Source organism: Octopus bimaculoides, chromosome 8 (assembly GCF_046866305.1).
Source record: "Octopus bimaculoides isolate indiv1 chromosome 8, ASM4686630v1, whole genome shotgun sequence".
In the NCBI taxonomy this organism is placed as follows: Eukaryota; Metazoa; Mollusca; class Cephalopoda; order Octopoda; family Octopodidae; genus Octopus; species Octopus bimaculoides.
This window is the reverse complement of record NC_142935.1, coordinates 1,288,487-1,308,029: the sequence shown is the minus strand read 5'-3', so window position 1 is coordinate 1,308,029 and position 19,543 is coordinate 1,288,487. Positions and strand designations below refer to the sequence as shown.

The 19,543-nt window shown below is 37.1% G+C and overlaps 1 protein-coding gene across 5 annotated transcripts in view; it reads left to right on the top strand.

Moving 5' to 3' along the window:
• Window positions 1-19,543, top strand: part of LOC106871778 (uncharacterized) — a 262,045-nt gene that overhangs the window by 241,713 nt on the left and 789 nt on the right. For all 5 annotated transcript variants that reach the window (XM_052969918.2, XM_052969917.2, XM_052969916.2 and 2 more), the window contains 9 exons: window positions 6,212-6,283; window positions 9,812-9,847; window positions 10,666-10,722; window positions 11,842-11,874; window positions 12,929-13,075; window positions 15,895-15,949; window positions 16,986-17,087; window positions 17,784-17,873; window positions 18,129-18,206. In XM_052969918.2, the coding sequence (XP_052825878.1) occupies window positions 6,212-6,283; window positions 9,812-9,847; window positions 10,666-10,722; window positions 11,842-11,874; window positions 12,929-13,075; window positions 15,895-15,949; window positions 16,986-17,087; window positions 17,784-17,873; window positions 18,129-18,206 (670 nt within the window). The remainder of the gene's footprint in view (window positions 1-6,211; window positions 6,284-9,811; window positions 9,848-10,665; window positions 10,723-11,841; window positions 11,875-12,928; window positions 13,076-15,894; window positions 15,950-16,985; window positions 17,088-17,783; window positions 17,874-18,128; window positions 18,207-19,543) is intronic.

Genomic DNA, 19,543 nt, shown 5'->3' with positions numbered 1-19,543 from the left:
TATATTCTTTTCTACTCTAGGTACAAGGCCCGAAATTTTGAGGGAGGGGGCCAGTCGATTACATCGACTCCAGTACGCAACTGGTACTTAATTTATCGACCCCCGAAAGGATGAAAGGCATATTAGACTTCGGCGGATTTTGAACCCAGAACGTCACGGCAGACGAAATACCGCTAAGCATTTCGCCCGGTGTGCTAACGTTTCTGCCAGCTCGCTGCCTTCATCTTAACACGATATTATTTTCGTACTAACAAAGAAGCTCTGTGACGTTTGGTTGTTGTATCAAAGTAATACTTTGAAGAATTTGGTACAGATTTTGGTACAGAAGACGAATTATTTTACCGACAAAATAAGATGTTGGTGTAGTTCTCACCAATGTGGGAATTACAGGAAAATTTTCTCGTACATTAATTCATTCCAAAACTTGAGAATAAACAATATTCTTGGTTTTTGCCTTGTAGTTATTATGTATGATAAAAAGACTATCAGGGTTCCCAATTCTTGAGATATTGGTTTCAAATTTTAGCACAACGCCAGCAAGTTCGGGGGTGGGGAATAAGTCGATTACATCGACCCCAGTACTCAACATGGTACTTATTCTATCGATCTCGAAAGGAATGAAAGGCTAAGTCGATCTCGGTGGAATTTGAACGCAGGACGTAAAGACGGACGAAATGTCACTATGAATTTCGCCCGGCATGCAAACGATTCTGCCAGCTTATGTTGACTGCATTTTTTTCGATGCCAAATATAAATACCCCTCCAGGTACCTTCGTTACCGAGAATGTACCAACCTGTCTGACACAGTTTGACTAAATCCAACCTTCCCTCAATTCGTGTCAGTAACAAAGATGTCTATGTCACTGCTCTTATTAACATACTTTGTGACACATATGATTGCTGTCACAGAACTGTTGTACTCAACACTGAAGAGTACCTTTAGAAAGTTACACAACAAATTGCTGAGAGGGACCACTTAACGATTGTTCAAAGTGAACTCCTCTCCTTGAACTTATAGATATGTTACCTTGCCTCCATCTTTCCGTTTATACCTTCTATAAAATGGTTACCCCTCGTTGTTGGTTTCAGTTTCTTAAAGAAAGTTTCCAGAATATCTTTTGGCGCGTTTTAGCCTTGCATACTGGGTAATGCCCTTTAAGTGGCAGCCTATCCCTGGATTTTATCTATCATGTTCTTGCCAGTCTCAAACGTCGTCTCAAATGCGAGATTGTATGTTCGAAAATAGCAATTCAACTTTACCAACTGAGTAGCATAAATCTGATCCTTCTTCAGGCACCACAACGCTAACAGCATTTACTTATTTTGCCCAATGGTCACTTTTGGATTGTCTGTGTAAGACTTGTGCTGTGCATTTAGTGGTGTTATAAACAAAAAGTCACCCCTCATCCAATATATATTTCTTAGACACCCTGCTTCCATTCAAACTACATAACAGTGTACTTGTTACCAGTTCAAATCTGCTTGAAACATATCCGAATCCGCAAGAAAGCCTTTCATGTATTTTGTCATGGAGAAATTTTCTCGTTGTAGATAAATAGGTGTAAATACACCAAGTTAGTTCCCAGCTCTCCCTAAGCAGATGCATTTCGGAATTGTTATCTTCTCTTCAGCAACAGAGACCGGAAAGCCAGACGCTGCGAGCTGACACGAGAGACAGCCTCCCCTAATAATATTCCCGTCATCGTTCAGTGACTGGTTGAGCTATTCAGTGGCTCCCCATAAATAAATTATTCTTTTCCGATTGCTTATTCTCTTTCAACATTCTTTTATTTAATTCAAACAATGTTGTCCTTTTGTTTCTGATTCCTGTAATCGTATCACAACAGCTTAAACCCTGATGCGAACTAAATGCACCTATCGAACTTCCGTTTCTCCAGATCGCACTACTTTCTTCTTTATAGCCTTTGCAGAATATTTTACAGATGGTGTTCTCTTTGAACTTTGGCCGAGACATTTTGAGGTGAAAAACCACCTATACATAGAGATCTAGATTTAAATATGGAGTGAAGGATAGAGATGCGTCTTTATAATCGTAGTATTAATAGCAGACTACGGAGAATTTACACTTTATGTTATTGGTTTAAACGTCGAATGGCATTAGTTTAAATATAGAATAAAGAGTAGGCCTACATCTTCTGTTAGTGATATCAATTGTAGATAACATAAGAATTAATGCAGTATGCTATTGTATTTATGAATATTAAGACAAAATGGTACGATATTGCTGCAGATGAGGAATTCGACACATCACACCGGAATACACATTTGTACGCACCACACACCTTTCCGAAATTACAACCGTCTTAGAATATCTTAGAACTTTACTCAATAATGTTATTACAACAAAGTTTATTTGTTTTTGTTTTTGTCTGGTTATTTTTGTTTGTTTGTTTTTGTCTTTTTTTAGCCACATTATAACCTTGCTTATGTGAAAGTAAAACGGAATCTATTTGATCCGTGGAGTCTAATTCATGTGAGTTTCAAATGACACACGAACACACTAAAGCTGAGCTGGAGCGGGGACACACACACACAAGTTGTGTTTACATTTATATGATGTGTGTCTATGTGTGTTCTTTACTTCTTTTATCATTTGATTAGCCATATACACAAATACTTATCTAGCTATCAGTGTGTGTGTGTGTGTGTGTGTGTGTGTGTGTGTGTGCATCCAAATTGCAGGAGTGAAACAGGTAAGATGCACGCTGCGTATGGTTCTTAGCTACCTGAACCTCTTGGTGTAACAGTTATGCAACGGGGTGTGCTCAGTCCGGGTCATCATCAAGCTAAGTCTTTGACTTGGAAATTCCGGTCGATAATAGAACCGTCATTTCATGGAGGAATTCTCAGCCTGGTGAGTAGCTACGTTGAGCATATCTTATTGCAGGACTATTACATCAAGAGATTCAGCTACTTAAGTGTACATTTTTACCTGCTCCGCTCGCTCCATCAATTAGGATTTTTATCCGCATTTGTAGCAGATCTTGTTGCTAACTGTGAGCCATATAGCAACTCTCAGCTTATCGAATTTCCTCGCAACTTCGATATGGGAAAAAAAGTGAGAAACTCCCGATGTCGATAAATTATTATTGTTTCATATCGTACTCTGTCCACTTTTTGTTCTGTATCCCTGCCACTCACAACTTAAAGCAAACCAACTTCTTACACTCGGATCCCCGGATTCTCTCTCTCTCTCTCTCTCTCTCTCTCTATATATATATATATATATATATATATATATATATATATATATATATATATATATATATATATATATATATATATATATATATATATATATATATATATATACACATATATATAGTTCTGAGCTGGAAGTGACTTTTGATGCTGTCATAGAAACAATAATGGATTAATTACAGAATGAAAACAGGGGAGATAACTGGAAGGAAATTTGCTTTCATTTTTGGACATTATTGTAGAATTTCAGAATTGAAGTCAAACGTATTTCTATAGTTTATTCTTGGAATAAATATTTTACAATCTGCTAGTATGAGACGATGAATAATTCTTACTATTAGAGGCACAAAGCCCGAAATTTGATGGCCAGGGGTTAGTTGATTACATCAGTCCCAGTAATTGACTGGTACTTATTTTGTCAATCCCGAAAAGATGAAAGGCAAAGTCGACCTCGGTGGAATTAGAATGAAAAAGCTGAAGAAATGCTGCTAAGGTGGTTGTTCGTTTTGAAGTTTCTGAATAAAATGAACACACACAAACAAACAAACAAACAAACACACTGTACTCGCTTTTATAGAAAGAGACTATTTGTACTTTATTTTGGAAATATATACTTTCTCCATTAAAGAGTAAATGTTTGTATATTACACAATCAACTCTGCTCTGTAAGCAAGATTCCTTCCTTTCCGGACATTGAAAAAAGATCATAGCAAAACAGCGTGAATATGAAACCAATATACCTTACAGTTAGTTGTAAGGTTGCCAACTTGGTGATGTCGAAATATCGCATTGGGAACTTCTGGAGAAATATTTTATTCTTCCAAAAGTGTGAAGATAAAAATTGTTGTTGGTGTTGTTGTTGTTAATAGTGCAGTGACTATGTCAGTGATGACTGTTAGTGTATTAGATGCTGAGTTGAAGGCAGTAATAATATTTAAGAAAAGTGTTAAGTGTTAGTTTTCTTTTTGACGTATTAAAAATAGTTAAACTTTAGCAACTTCAAATTCGTCAACGTCGACATTAATTTCGTTATCAACAACTTTTCTATTACAGCGACAGCAAGCTGGCCTTTATTATATATATAGTATAGTGGGTTATATATATAATATAGTATAGTATGGTGAAGACGCATGGCTCAGTGGTTAGGGCATTTGGCTCACGATCGTAAGGTCGTGGGTTCAACTCCCGCCGACGCGTTGTGTCCTTGAGCAAGACACTTTGTTTCATGCTGCTTCACTCCACTCAGATAGCAAAAATGAATTGTACCTGTATTTCAAAAGGGCCAGCCTTGTCACATTCGGTGTCACGCTGATCTCCCTGAGAACTACGTTAAGGGTACACGTGTCTGTGGAGTGCTCAGCCACTTGCATGTTACTTTCACGAGCAGGCTGTTCCGTTGATCGGATCAACTGGAGTACTCATCGTCGTAACCGACGGAGTGTCAGTTTTTCTTTTTTTTTTTAGTATGGTATTTACTTTTATATCTTATGTACTAAACGGATGTATATTTACGGTTATGTAAGGTGCGACAATTTTTATTAAACAAAATTTGTAATCTTTTACAAAACCTTTTAATGTTTACATTCTTTTACAATTCTGCAAAATGTCATCACTGATTTCAGTGTCGTCAGTCCATCAAAGAATCGCTGCATCTTGTGGTTCCGACATTTACGTTGACGACGAAATTGCAGTCAACGATGACGAAATCGAGACAAATGACAACGCAATGATGACTGATAATTACGAAATCGAGGCTGACGGTGATGAATTTGAGGTTGATAATGTCGAATTTCTTGAGAAACCCTGTATGCATGTGTGTGTGTGTGTGTGTGTGTGTGTGTGTGTGTGTGTGTGTGTGTGTGAGGGTGTTGTAGCGTCCTTTTGATAAGCCAATACCTCAGTAAAAGAAATAAAAGCAGTACTCTGTTGGGAATAATGTCCACAAGCCAAGAATGAGTTCCAATTGCAGTTACTTAATACGTTTGGGGAAAGCAACACTCAACTCACTTCCCTTACCGATTGGGGAACAGAACTAGATATGAAAGGCAACACTAACCAGAGAACATTGATGTTTTTGATCATAGATCTGATCAACCAGTGCTGACCTGGGATTAAATAACATTGTTAATGCGTAATATTTAATTTTATTTACTGCTGCAAAAACCTAGTATACCGCTGATTGCATTCCACTTGCTCTCTCTCTCTCTCTCTCTCTCTCTCTCTCTCTCTCTCTCTCTCTCTCTCTCTCCTTTCAAATCCTGTTGTGTTAACTTAACCAGATCAGTTTCATAAAAAATAGCACAGAATTTTCAAAAATTAGTGATGTGTATAAAGAAGTAGTCTAGATTGAAAATATTGCTTGTAAATTAAGAAATACGTACATATATGATGAGAGTGGGGAGGCCGAAACTTCGAAGTCACTGTCAGCCTTTTTTCTTTCTAAAAGTATAAGCATGTACTCTGACAAACAAACAGACAGACAGACACAAAATTTGCTTGTCGGTTTGTTCTAATTTATTTCGATGGTAATTAAATATAATTATAAAAAGATGCTTACCTTTAAAAATTAGAATTGTGATGGCAAGCAACCTTCGAGCAACGCAATAAGCTACCTTTTGCCCAAAGTTATCTTACTAATGTATTCTATTCTGGTATTCCTGTTCATTTAAGGCAACACACCAACAGCACAAAGTGTGATTGCACACGATAAACTTATGTTCTTTATGTTGCATTGTATTTTGTAATTCCTATTCGTTTAGGTGAACGAAACGAATTGCAGACGATAAACTTATGTTCTTTATGTTTTCTTCTACTCCATTATTCCTGTTCGTTTAGGACAACGAAACCAGCAGCAGAAAGGGCGACTATAGACGATAAATTTATCTTTTTAATGTTGTATTGTATTACAAAACTGTATTGTTGAAGAAGTATTTAAAATTATCAATCAACGTTATTGAATTCCCTTTCTCTTTTTATTTTACAATTTCAGGGCGTAATTGGTCCACCAGGACAATCGGGTATAATGGGACCTGTTGGCCTACCAGGTGTCCCTGGACCACCCGTAAGTATTCAATATATGACAAATCCTACTTTAAACTCCTTTTTTTTATATCATCAAATATTTCATTTAATTTACAGCTCGAGTCTATAACAGGTCATCATCATCATCATCATCATCATCGTCATCATCGTCATCATCATCATCATCATCATCATCATCATCATCATTGCCTAATGGTAAGGGTGTTGGCCTCGCGGTCGCAAGATCGTGGTTTCAATTCCTAAACCGGCCGGTGCGTTATGTTCTTGAACGAAACACTTCATCTCGAGTTACTCTACGATCACATCAATACCTGACGCGTGGCATACCGTGCACCTGTTCAGACGACATCGATTCGATGGAGCGAGTGAGGTGATGCACAGCACCATAAACAAATCATTTTTGTGTGGGTCGTTCGCCAAAAGCTGAACGTTCAGACGGCAGAGTCCATCGTTACTATTAATATTCTTTTCTATTCTAGGCACAAGGCCCGAAATTTTGTGGTTGAGGGGCAGTCACAATAATGATTTCAAATTTGGTAAAAAGCTAGCAATTTCAGGGGAGGGATGAAGTTGATTAGACCAACCCCAGTGTTCAACTGGTACTTAACTTATCGACCCCGAAAGGGATGAGAGGCAAAATAGACCTCGGCGGAATTTGAACTAAGAACGTAAAGACAGACGAAATACCGCTAAGCATTTCGCCGGCGTGCTAACGTTCCTTTTCTACTCTAGGCACAAGGCCCGACATTTTGAGGGAGGGGACCAGTCGATTACATCGACCCAGTGCGTAACTGGTACTTAATTTATCGACCCCGAAAGGATGAAAGGCAAATGTGATCTCGGCGAAAATTGAACTCAGAACGTACGGCAGACGAAATACCGCTGCGTATTTCGCCCGGCGTCGCTAACCATTCTGCCAGCTCACCGCATTATCCTTACTATTAATATTACTAGCACTGATGCACCACCAGATACTAAGGTCTCTGGATTCACTCCTGCTACATTCCAGACAACACATAATTTCTGCTAATTCCTCTTTTATTTTTTCTTTTACTTGCTTCATTCATTAGACTTCGGTCATGCTGGGGCACCGGCCCTTCCTTTGACTGCATTTACGCTTTATGTGGGCGAGTGTAAATTAAAGGTTTATTTTTAAATTCCGGAAGACAAGATATGTCAGCCATGTCCATCATCCGCTACATAATCTTTAATCTTAGTATTTTATAGATTATATATCTTTTATAATTTGATAAATTAGTATTAAATTAATTGTCGAAGATATCAGAACTGTAAAAATCCTTTTGCCTCCGAGTTCAAATTCCGCCGAGGTCGACTTTTCATTCTTTCGGGGTCTATAAATTAAGTACCAGTTGCGTACTGGGTCGATCGAATCGACTGGCTCCCTCCCCAAAAATTTCGGGCCTTGTGCCTAGAGTAGAAAAGAATCCTTTAGCTTCTGAGGAAGAAGAAGAAGCTTCCTTGCATTCTCAAATTTTTATTTTATATTTTGTAGAAAAAATAATTGATCCTAGAATTCAAGGCAGACACGGTTTTATTCCAACAGGCAATTCCATTTCACGTGAAAAAAAATTTTTTTTCATCGTAAAAAGAATCTATTTTAAAATCAGAGTAAACCTATTTGCAAAAAGATCGTTGTAACAGATAAAATATTCATGAAATTATTGCACTGCACTCAGTAGTAGCAACGCCCGCGTTCAGTTACAATTAGCAGCAGTTTATGCCTAGCCTTTTGTGGATCAACTTAGAAATATGACAGTCATTTGACGAGAACATTACCACTATTGGGTGTGAATACTTAAAACATTCGAAGTAGTTAGGTTTTCCTCTTTAAGCTTAAACATCTTTCAAATCCGTGTGCTTCGTCAAGTTCGAATGCTGTTGGGGAGTAGAAGAGGCACGTCACATACCGAGGCTGTCTCTCCGTCTGGTGTCAGCACCCGTTTCCTCAGACTTAATTATATTTATGTATTTTAAAACTTATACAGGTACAAAATCGATTTCCCGGAACTTTTGGTTCCAAAGCCTACATTAAACTAATATTGGTTTCGAATTTTGGCACAAGGCCAGCAATTTCGGGAGAGGGATTAAGTCGATTACATCGACCCCAGTGCGTAACTAGTACTTATTTTATCAACCCGGAAAGGATGAAGGGCAAAGTCGACCTTGGCGGAATAGATTAAACAAATATCAATTTAAATGCTTAAATGAAATACAGGTACCAATACATTAGTATAAACGGTACAGGATTATTAATAAGGTAGCGAAAGGCGGCGAGCTGGCAGAAACGGTAGCACGCCGGGTGAAATGCTGAGTGGTATTTCGTCTGTCGTTACGTTCTGAGTTCAAATTCCGCCGAGGTCGACTTTGCCTTTCATCCTTTCGGGGTTGATTAAATAAGTACTAGTTATGCACTGGGTCGATGTAATCGACTTAATCCTTTCCCCCAAATTTGAGGCCCTGTGCTTCTAGTAGAACGGATTAATACGGTACTTTGCAAGGTCCCAGTCTGTGTAAAGTTAACTAGTCTGGCAGTCGCAGGAATTATAAGAGGTTCCAGTCCATCAGTATTTAGAAAGTTGGTGTTGTACTTGCATTACCTTTGCACAAATACTTTAAACATAGGCGGTGCCCTAGCATGGCCGTAGTGAAATGACTAAAACAGGTAAATGGTAAAAGATAGGCCCTTGTTCGGTAGCCAAATCAACTGCCAGTTTTCTTAAACGTCACATAACTTCGACTGCAGCAAACGCATATTTAAACGAACTGCACTGTGTGACCAGTTTATGTGTCTTCCACTTTCTATATAATAAACATCACATTTATGGTGTTTATAGTCTTCTCAATATGTAATGCGTGGTTTTTTATTGCCCACAAGGGGCCTACATAGAAGGGACAACACAAAGACATGTAGGGACACATAACAATCAAAAAGAAACAAAAGTGTGTGTTACAATGAATGACAAAAATGAAAATGAGAGACGAAATGAAGTTTTCTCAGCCTCACACCTGAGTTACTTCATTTTTACCTTTGTTCCTTTTTTTTCTTTTTGTACTTGGTGCCTTCCGAGATATCGAAACCGCATTCCTTTAGTAAATACGTGTAGTCCATGTGCCATGGTAATGAAGAACAAGTTCTTAAAATAATCGCAGACCATTTTTTAGAGTGCATTCTCCCCGCTTTGCCACTGACCTTGAACAAGGCAAAATGATGACCAAGAAAAATGAGTGCCTGAGTTCAATACAGATTATTTATTCAATTCAGCTCAATATTGTTAAGTTTATTATTATTATTGTTATTACATTTACGTCTATTGTGATAGAGAAATGCAATAATTTATCATGGAAAAACCATTTGTGATGCCGCTAGAATTAAAATCCTTACATCATTTACTTTCTGTTTCCCTCGTCTTTGACAAAAGACAAATGAAGCTTAAAAAATTATGAATGATTACATTAAAATTTTGATTTATTAAAGTTTACACATTCTATTTTAATGGTAATTGTTTGAAATTTTGTGCATTTCCAGGGACCTCCCGGGCCGGTAGGACCAAAAGGAGACCGTGTAAGTTGATTTCATTGTTACTGTTGTTTCATATATTCACAACGAAGTATGTTTCTATGCCGTCCTACTTATAATTTACAAATTCCATTAAATTACTTTCTAAAATGCAAGAGGAGAGATACAGGGATAAAAGGTTCATCTAATCCTTACATCGAGAATTATCATGCTAACGTAGAGGCACAATGGCCCAGTAGTTGGGGCAGCGGTGGTGGGATCGCGATTTCGATTCCCAGACCGGGCGTTGTGAGTGTTTATTGAGTGAAAACTCCTAAAGCTCCACGTGTCTCCAGCAGGGGATGGTGGCGAAGCCTGCTGTACTCTTTCGCCACAACTTTCTCTCACTTTTTCTTCCTGTTTCTGTTGTAACTGTAATTTCAAAGGGCCAGCCTTGTCACACCCTGTGTCACGCTGAATCTCCCCGAGAACTACGTTAAGGGTACACGTGTCTGTGGAGTGCTCAGCCACTTGCAAGTTAATTTCACGAGCAGGCTGTTCCGTTCATCGGATCAACTGGAACCCTCGTCGTCGTAACCAACGAAGTGCCACGAGATCATGCTAACATTTTGCCCCACCGAAGTTTTCTTTTTTCTATCCTTTTAAATGGAAAAGTTCTGTAAAGAAGTAAAAGTTAAATTTATAGAATTAAACATGTCGTTTGTTGATTTCTCAATATGTAATACATAGATGTAATATGTCATATATGTAATACATATATGTAATATATTATATATGTAATATATATGATATATGTAATACATAGATATGTCACACTTTCTCAAAAGTTTTAATAATCATTGATCGTTTCTTTTCATTTTTAGGGAGATACATTAGGTGTTTCTGGATCAGATGGATCATCAATGGCTTACGGACCCCAGGTAATTAGTAACGATTGTGTAAACAATACGATTAATTACATCATCAATTAGTTGTCAAAAAAATCCTGTTAAATCTTCTTTCAATATGGAATCTGTAAACGAGGCATTCAGTCCATGTCCGGCATTCGCCATGATAGATCGCTAACCACTGAACCTTTTTCTATTTTCTCTCCCTGTTTATTTCCGTGTTCCTTTCTGTCGAAGAGCATAGGCTCGAAATGCAAAATGCTGTTGTACTACACTTTAACAAGTTTCTGATATCTTAGCATCTGAAGCAGCTGGAGATACGACAGTTTAACGAAAAGAACCGGCTATGGCAAGCAAAAGTAAACACTGAAAAAGACTCATTTGGTCAGGTTTGGACATACGACAGTTTAACATAATAGCAACGATATGGGTGTGTGTGTGTGTATTTACATATATATATATATATATATATATATATATATATATATATCAACGCTTTGTGTTAGTATTTGTTTTGACTTTCTGCACTTTGGGTTCAGATCCTACTCAAGTTGACTTTGTCTTTCAGCCTTTCGGGGTCAATAAAAAAGTAGCAGTCAAGATGATGGATTAGTGGGACTGTACGGACATGGTACCAGATACCTTGTGGTATTTGTTCCAGCTCTTTCTGTTGTGAGTTCAAATCTCACCATGGCTTATTTCGATGCTAGATCAAATCCATTTTCCCGAGTAAAATCACTCCCTGGCCCCTTGCATGCTTTTTCGGAGTCCTTAAGATGTTTTACTGATTTGGAAACAAGACCAGGATTTTAAGGGTTGACCAACCGATTACATCGACACCAGTACTTACTGGTACTTTATCGATCTCGGTAGGGTGAAGGGCAAATTTAACCTTGGCACGATTTGAACTGAAAACGTTAAAAGCCGAAACAAATACCACAAGATATTTTTCTGATACACAAACGAGTCCACTTTCCAGTTTGAAGGCACCTTCTTCTCTCCCACCCCACCCAGTCTTGAAGGCCCCTAACTAAAAAGATAGAAGTAATATTATACGTGAATGAATATCGAGATGAAATCAATACGAAATCGATTACCTGATTGATAATATCGAATAAATTAACCTTTCTTGCTTTTGTTTTATCGTTTTAGGGTCAGCCTGGACAAAATGGCCCCACTGGAATGGTAAGTTATTTGCTTTTAATCATGGTTTCTTATGGCTGTATGGTTAAGAAATTTGTTTTCCAATCACGTGGTTTTGGATTCAGTTCACTGCAGGGCATCTTGGTCAAGAATCTTCTGCTATGGCTCTATGCTGACCAAAGACTTAGTAGCGGTTTTGGTAGATGAAAACTATCGGAAGCTTTTCATATTTATACACGTTTGAGTGTGTACATGTGTGTCCGAGTCCGTGTGTGTGTGTGTGTGTGTGTGTGTGTGTGTGTGTGTGTGTGTGTGTGTGTGTGTGTGTATGTGCGTGTGTGTGTGTGTGTGTGTGTGTGCGTGTGCATTTGCTTTCGCATCCCACAAAAGTCATAAGCTATAAGCAGTGCCGTTGTCACTTTTTCTGTGAAGAAATCATCCACAGACTTCATACCTTTGAAAATGAAGTCACATGAAATAAGAGGTCCCTTACTGGTAAAACAGGTAAGGATTAGTGACAGAAATTGCATCCAACTGGAAACCAATACTTTCAGTAATATATTCATCTAACCCAATGCTTTTCAAACTTTTCCTTTTACAAACCCCTCCTTGCAATGATCCAATGACAAACTCCTTTTTAAATGTTCACACACGTAATATCAGACCAAAACACATCAGCCCGTGATTTTAACTTTGACCAAACTCAGGTACGTATTCTTTGTGCTTCGTATATACCCCCATAGCCCACTTTGTTTCCTACGCCCATAGAGGGTGGTATTGCCCATTTTGGGAAGTACTGATCTAACCCATGCTGTCATGGAAAAACTGATGTAAAACGAACGAATGAAAAGCGATGAAAGAGTATAAATTTTAAATGAGTGAAAATGATAATATTGATAATATAAATCCATTATAATGCTTGTATGTGTGTGCTTTTTTTTTCTTTCTTGTTGTTTGTGTTGCTCTTGAGACTTCAAGAATGCAGAAGAATCCATCGTAAACACATGTTTTGTTTTTGTTTTTAATCAAGAATTTTTTAAAACTGTGTTTTCAGTTGTCTAATTAAAAAGTGTTCTTCTATTTTTCCTGTTCAAAGCCTGGTGAGAGAGGAGCTACTGGTGAGCCTGGGCCTCCAGGACACCAAGGACCCCCTGGTATACCAGGAATGCCAGGACCTGCAGGTGTTACTGGACCAAGAGGACTTCGGGGACAAACAGGAATGCCTGGCATGCCAGGACTACCGGTTTGTCAGAAAATATTGTATTTATTTAACTATTTAATGCAATATTAACAATTAAATTTCAACTTGCTTTTTCATCAATCATTTCTCAAATCCTTTTTCAATCATTAACATCTGGAATGGTTTCTTTTATAGTCATAATGATTTATATCTTTTTTCATAGATTATAGACTCCATTAAAAAATAAGCGATAAACACCTAGTAACAGATGTTAACGATTCTTCTAAATCTCAGTTAACCCTCTTTTTCACCACATTTCTGTTGAAATACACTGCCTTTGTTTCAATCTATTAAAGTGCTAATGATAGATTCCTGTGGTGTAAAATCTCTGTCACGTTGTGGAGAAGAAATAGTAAAAGTATGTGTGTGTGTGTGTGCGATAGAGAGAGAGGTGGGGAGATGGATTTAAATTAATGCTAGTCACGTACATACATACATACATACATACATACATATACACATATGAATGCTGTTGGTACACGCAAACATTCAAACACACATATGATAAATAGGTGTGTTTGTGTGTTTGTGTATGTGTGTGTCTGTGTGTGTATGAGTGCGTGTGCTCGCGCATGTGTATACGGGTGAGAGTGAAGGGTGTGAGTATGTCTTCACGCCAAGGTCGACTTTGCCTTTCATCCTTTCGGGGTCGATAAATTAAGTACCAGTTGCGTACTGGGATCGATCTAATCGTTCGACCCCCCACACCTCCCCCAAAATTTCGGGCCTTGTACCTAGAGTAGAAAAGTATATGTCTCCACGCCATTAGCGTTTATATGTGTGAGAATGTGTTTGTGTGCCAATTTTATAATGTCAAATACTTCTTAAATATTTTATTACCAAAACGCAGTTTGGTGTGTTACTGTGAACAGAGATCGTGGGGCAGGACTGTGAGAGCTGAAGCGAAGGCGGCAGGGAACGGTTAAGAGAAAGAATGAAGATAAGAAATAAGAATTAGGAATAAAGAGAGGAGAATTAGGAATGATGAAAAAAAAAGGCATTAACTCAGAAGGAAAGGAATGGAATTAATGCAAGGAATAGAACTGGAAGGGGTCGGTCGTACGATGAACGGCAAAGCTAAAAGGGAGAGAGAAATGTATGGACGATGGTGATAGGCAGGAATATTTTGAAGCAGCCAGAATGAGAAAACAGGTTAGAAGAGGAAATGTGACTGGTGAGAATTGACAAGATTTCCGAGCAATTAATCAAAAGATTATGAAAGACATAAAAGAATATGATGACAGAGCGAGTGGCATGCTTATGGCTGACACTACACCATAAACTGCAGCATGGTAGCTCCATGTTAATTGTTGCAAATAGTAAAGAATCCAGGGTAATAATTTTGCTGTTGTTAAACTGGTGTTTGAAGCATAAATTAACGTGGAATTTTAATGGAAGGCTTTAATTAAATTCATATTAAAATGGGGAACTTATATTATAGAACTAGATTCAGTTTTGAGCAGATTGGTATCAAAAGGGATAAAAAGATTAATTCTAAAATGTAATTCCCAAATTCTTTACAATGTACCACTTGAGACATCCTGAAACATTTCTGTAAGTTTTTTTCTTTTTTCACCTTCTTATCATTTTTTAGAATTTTTTTACAATGTGGTTTTACTCTGATTCTTAAAAAACATTCTCCAAAACTAATTCATTAATTAAACAATTTGCTTCTCAACGAGTTCTGCTTTATTTATTAAACTCTTTGGACTCATTAAAGCTATAAAGCAACTGACAAGCTCAAACTCTTCTGCTTTTTTGTAATAAAAGTTTTTTCTCCATAAACATCCACTTTGAATTGATTTAATCCTCTTCAATCTAACATTCACATAAGCAATAATTGTCAACATACTTCCGTGCAACCATTTGCCTTAGAAGCACAGCAATGTAAGCTTTCAAATTTGCATTATATCTACTTAGACACCGATTATTTCTGTCACTGTAGCTGCAGTATGGCCAAATAGTTAAGAAGTTAGTTCTAAAACCATGAGGTCTCAGTTCAATTCCACTGCATACATCTTGGGCAAATGTCCTTTTCAATAGCCTTGGGCAAATCCATATTTTGTATGAGAAACTGGCTTGGTAGAAACTGTACAGAAGCCCATTAAATGGACTGTCCCTGTGATTCAGAAAGTACCCCCTTGTCAGGCATATTATGCCATGCTGATTCAGCCTGAGGATTACTTTAAGAGTACACGTAAAAAGCACTTGTACTGGCCCCACATAAAAAAAGCTCTTGTGCCGGTGCCCAGTCCACTCTGTTAAGTGGTTTGCATTAGGAAGGGCATTCAACCATAGAAACCATGCCAAATCAGACAATTGGAGCCTGGTGTGGCTCCCGGGCTTGCCAGCTCTTGTCAAACCATCCAATCCATGCCAGCATGGAAAATGGATATTAAATGATGATAATGATTATGATGATGATGTACATATGTCTGTGGTATACTTAGCCACTTATTTGTTAATTCAAGAGCAAATGGTTCAGTTGATCAGACAACTGAATCTTCGTTGCAGAATGACAGAGATCCACCATCACTGTTCTCATTTGTGATTTTATATTTGAATATATTTGAATATATTTACATAAACAAATTTAGAAATAAACAAACAGAATAAACATTTAAAGTCATAAAAACATTTTTAAAAAAGAAATTAATATACAAACAAAAGAGAAACTGTTTTTTTTTTTTTTTTCCATGTTTAAATGTGAAGGAATGAGATATAAACAGACTTTGGTAAAACTAAAAGAAAGAAAAACTCCCCAAAAAAGCTATTGGAACCAACAGCTTCTTTAACAAAATTGACATTTCCTTCTCTTTCAGGGTCGAAGCATTGCAGAAAATGAGATACGTCAACTTGTTTACCGAATTCTAAGAGGTAAGCAATTAAAAGACAATTATTTTAATGTCATAAGGAAACTTACCATAATTTCATCTCTGGTTATCTTCTTTAAGACATCTATTTATATATTTATTCATATCAATTTACTTATTTGTTTTTGTTTTTTTTTATTTTGAGGAAGCAGGAAATTTTCCTAAGGTCAAATTAATTATTTATTTCAAAAACTACATTTTCTAAATTTTTGCTTTCTAAAAATGTTTCTAATTTAGTCTTTCATTTTTTTTTTTTTTTTGCCTCAAATTTTGTGCCCTAATGCCCTCACTACTATTAAAATAACTGATTGCAATATGAATAATTGGATTAATAATGAGCCAAAACAAGACACATCACTTCAAGGAAGCAGTCAAAAGTTGATAACACAGTTGGTCTGGACATTTTTGTCTCAAATTCTAGGACTTGCAGGACTAGTTACCCGGTTTCCATGACATACAAGTGACTGACATCACAACATTCCACTGGATGGGGTACCAGTCGATCACAAGGTTACTCATATATAGAGTATTGTGAAATGAAGTATTTTGTTTAAGGACACAAATGCTTGCTTGGTCTGGGGAGTGCAAGGAATCCATGGTCAGCATCATCAGGAAAAAATTGGATAGTTGAAAAGAACAAATAGCATGGTACTGTAGGCTGCAGGTATCAAGCCAAGTGAAGGAGTTCCAACAAAACCTTAATTATAAAAATAATATATGTATATATGTATATATATATATATATATATATGTGTGTGTGTGTGTGTGTGTGTGTGTGTGTGTGTGTGTGTGTGTGTTTGTGTGTGTAAATATATAGAAATATGATATACTAGGGTCAATTTGGTCAACTAAAGCCCTTCAAAGCAGTGCCCCAGCATGGCCACAGTTCAATGACTGGAAAAAGTAAATGACAAAGTATGTATAAATCTAAGGAATGTAAGACATGCTAATGATATTAATTATGTTAATTATATTAATTATATTGATTATGTTAATTATATATTTTCTATGGAAATAAACAATTATTCATTAAATTACAGAACGTCTTGAAGACTTAACAGCTGATCTGAAAGGACCCCCAGGACCAATGGGTGTAGGGAAAAGAGGTCGACCAGGTCCTCCTGGATTGATGGGTACCCCAGGTAAGATGTTGCATATTTATGATTTTTGATTTCGTGTGTAGAAAACTCTTTTCCCTCAGATCTATTCCCATCAAAGTTTGCTTATTGAACGTGGGTCAGCTATTGTTTATTTTAATGGTGCCTTTATAAATATGATTTTAAAAACTTTGTTTTCCTATTTTCCTGCAAGATTCTAATAAAGTGAATTCAGGTGCTGAAACACATTTGGTTGCATTTTTGGGAGGTTCGTTATGCCAATGATAAACATACACCATTTGTCTAATATTGGTACAATGAGTCTCTTGAGATACAACAATTTTTTTTTTAATTCTAGAATGCCAGCATGGAAAACGGACATTAAATGATGAGGATGATGATAAAGCATAAATTATGCTAATTTGTATTGTACTCTTCAGGATGTTTTAAGTACTAGGCTTACAAAGAATAAATCTTGGGGCTGATTTCTTCGACTAAAGGCATGGCCACAGTCAAATGACTGAAACAAATAAAAGAATAAAAATATAATAAATAATCTAATTACCTAATTACTATTATAAACCAAGAAAATGAGTCTTGCATGTTTGCCTTGATTGTTTTTTTTAAGGTGAATATTAATTTCTTTTTATCATTAAAAAATGCATTCTTTTCCCAATTTGCAATGAGTAAAATCTATTATTAAATTAAATAAGTTTAATTTTTCCATTGAAATGTTTTTAGGTGAGCGTGGTGCTCCTGGACCCCCAGGTGAACGAGGATTTGTAGGAATCCCAGGTCTTCAAGGGCCCATGGGTCCAATAGGACGTGTTGGTAAGAAAGGAAAATCTAAATTTTATTTCATTAAGAAGGATTTAAAAAAAAATAATGCCAAATACATCAACTCTCTCTCTCTCTCTCTCTTTCTCTCCCCATCTTTCTGTATGTCTCTCTTACACTCTCCCTCTATACCCTTCTCTCCTTTCCCCTCCTTCTCACCCCTCTCTCTTACACGCACATCTAATCTTGTCACTTCCTGTTTGAGTTATTTCTTTATTTGTATCATTTATACACACATATCTCTTTCAGGTCCCAGGGGAGAAAAGGGTGACAGAGGTCTTACTGGCACTGGAAGAATTGGCAAACCTGGTTTAAGAGGAAGAACAGGTAGAGTGTGGAATTCTTTTTTTTGCCAGTTTTAGTCACAATTTTTTTGAAATATATTCAAAATACGATTATTGAGTCAGTATATGTATATTTTGAGTTTTTTTATTTAAATTTTGTTAATTTTTGTTTTTCTTTCTGCTTCGTGAAATTCCTTTATCTCTGTTGCAACAACAGGCTTTCTTGAATATCCAAAATTAGAAATTTTAATTAGTAGAATTCATTAATAGGCGCAGGGGTGGCTGTGTGTTAAGTAATTTGCTTACCAACCACATGGTTCTGGGTTCAGTCCCATTGCGTGACACCTTGGGCAAGTGTCTTTTACTACAGCCTCGGACCGACCAAAGCCTTGTGAGTGGATTTGGTAGACGGAAACTGAAAGAAGCCCGTTGTATATGCTTGTATATCTGTGTTTGTCCCCACCAACATCGCTTGACAACCGATGCTGGTGTGTTTACGTCCCTGTAACTTAGCGGTTCAGCAAAATGACACCAATAGAATAAGTTCTAGGCTTACAAAGAATAAGTCCTGGGGTCGATTTGCTCGACTAAAGGCGCTGCTCCAGCATGGCCGCAGTCAAATGACTGAAAGAAATAAAAGAATAACAGAATAATAATTGAATAGTTCAGGTTCTTGTAAATAGTTTATAAACCACCATTTCTACTGTACATGAGGAGGTTTTGGTTAAGGGACTTACCAATTCCATCAAACATTAATATAAGGCACAGGTATGGCTGTGTGGTAAGAAGCTTGCTTCCCAACAGCATGGTTCCAGGTTCAAGCCTATCGCATGGCACCTTGGACAAGTGTCTTCTACTATAGCCTCGGGCCAGCCAAAGGCTTGTCAGTGCATTTGGTAGATGTAAACTGAAAGAAGCCCATTGTATATGTGTGTGTGTGTGTGTCTGTGTGTGAGCCCCACTACCGGTGCTGGTTTGTCTACATCTTCATAACTTACCAGTTTGTCAATAGAGACCGATAGAATAAAGAATCAGGCTTAAAAAGAAAAGTATTGAGGTGGATTCGTTCTACTAAAAACTCTTCCAAGTAAAAGATGAAAAATAAGTTTGTTGAAATATTTAAACAAGGATTTTGCTGGAATTCAAAGGAGAAACTGGATGATGAAGCAAAACCTTTATGTATTATAAATAGCCAAGTATTTCATTTTTATTTGCAAGATTCTTGATGTGAACTTGTATGTTGAAACAGATGTTGTTGTATCTTAGGAGGGTCAGTATGCCAATAATACACACATAATGGTTCTATTTCACTTCCTTTGTCAGTAGTAGTAGTAGTAGTAGTAGTAGTAGTAGTAGTAGTAGTAGTAGTAGTAGTAGATG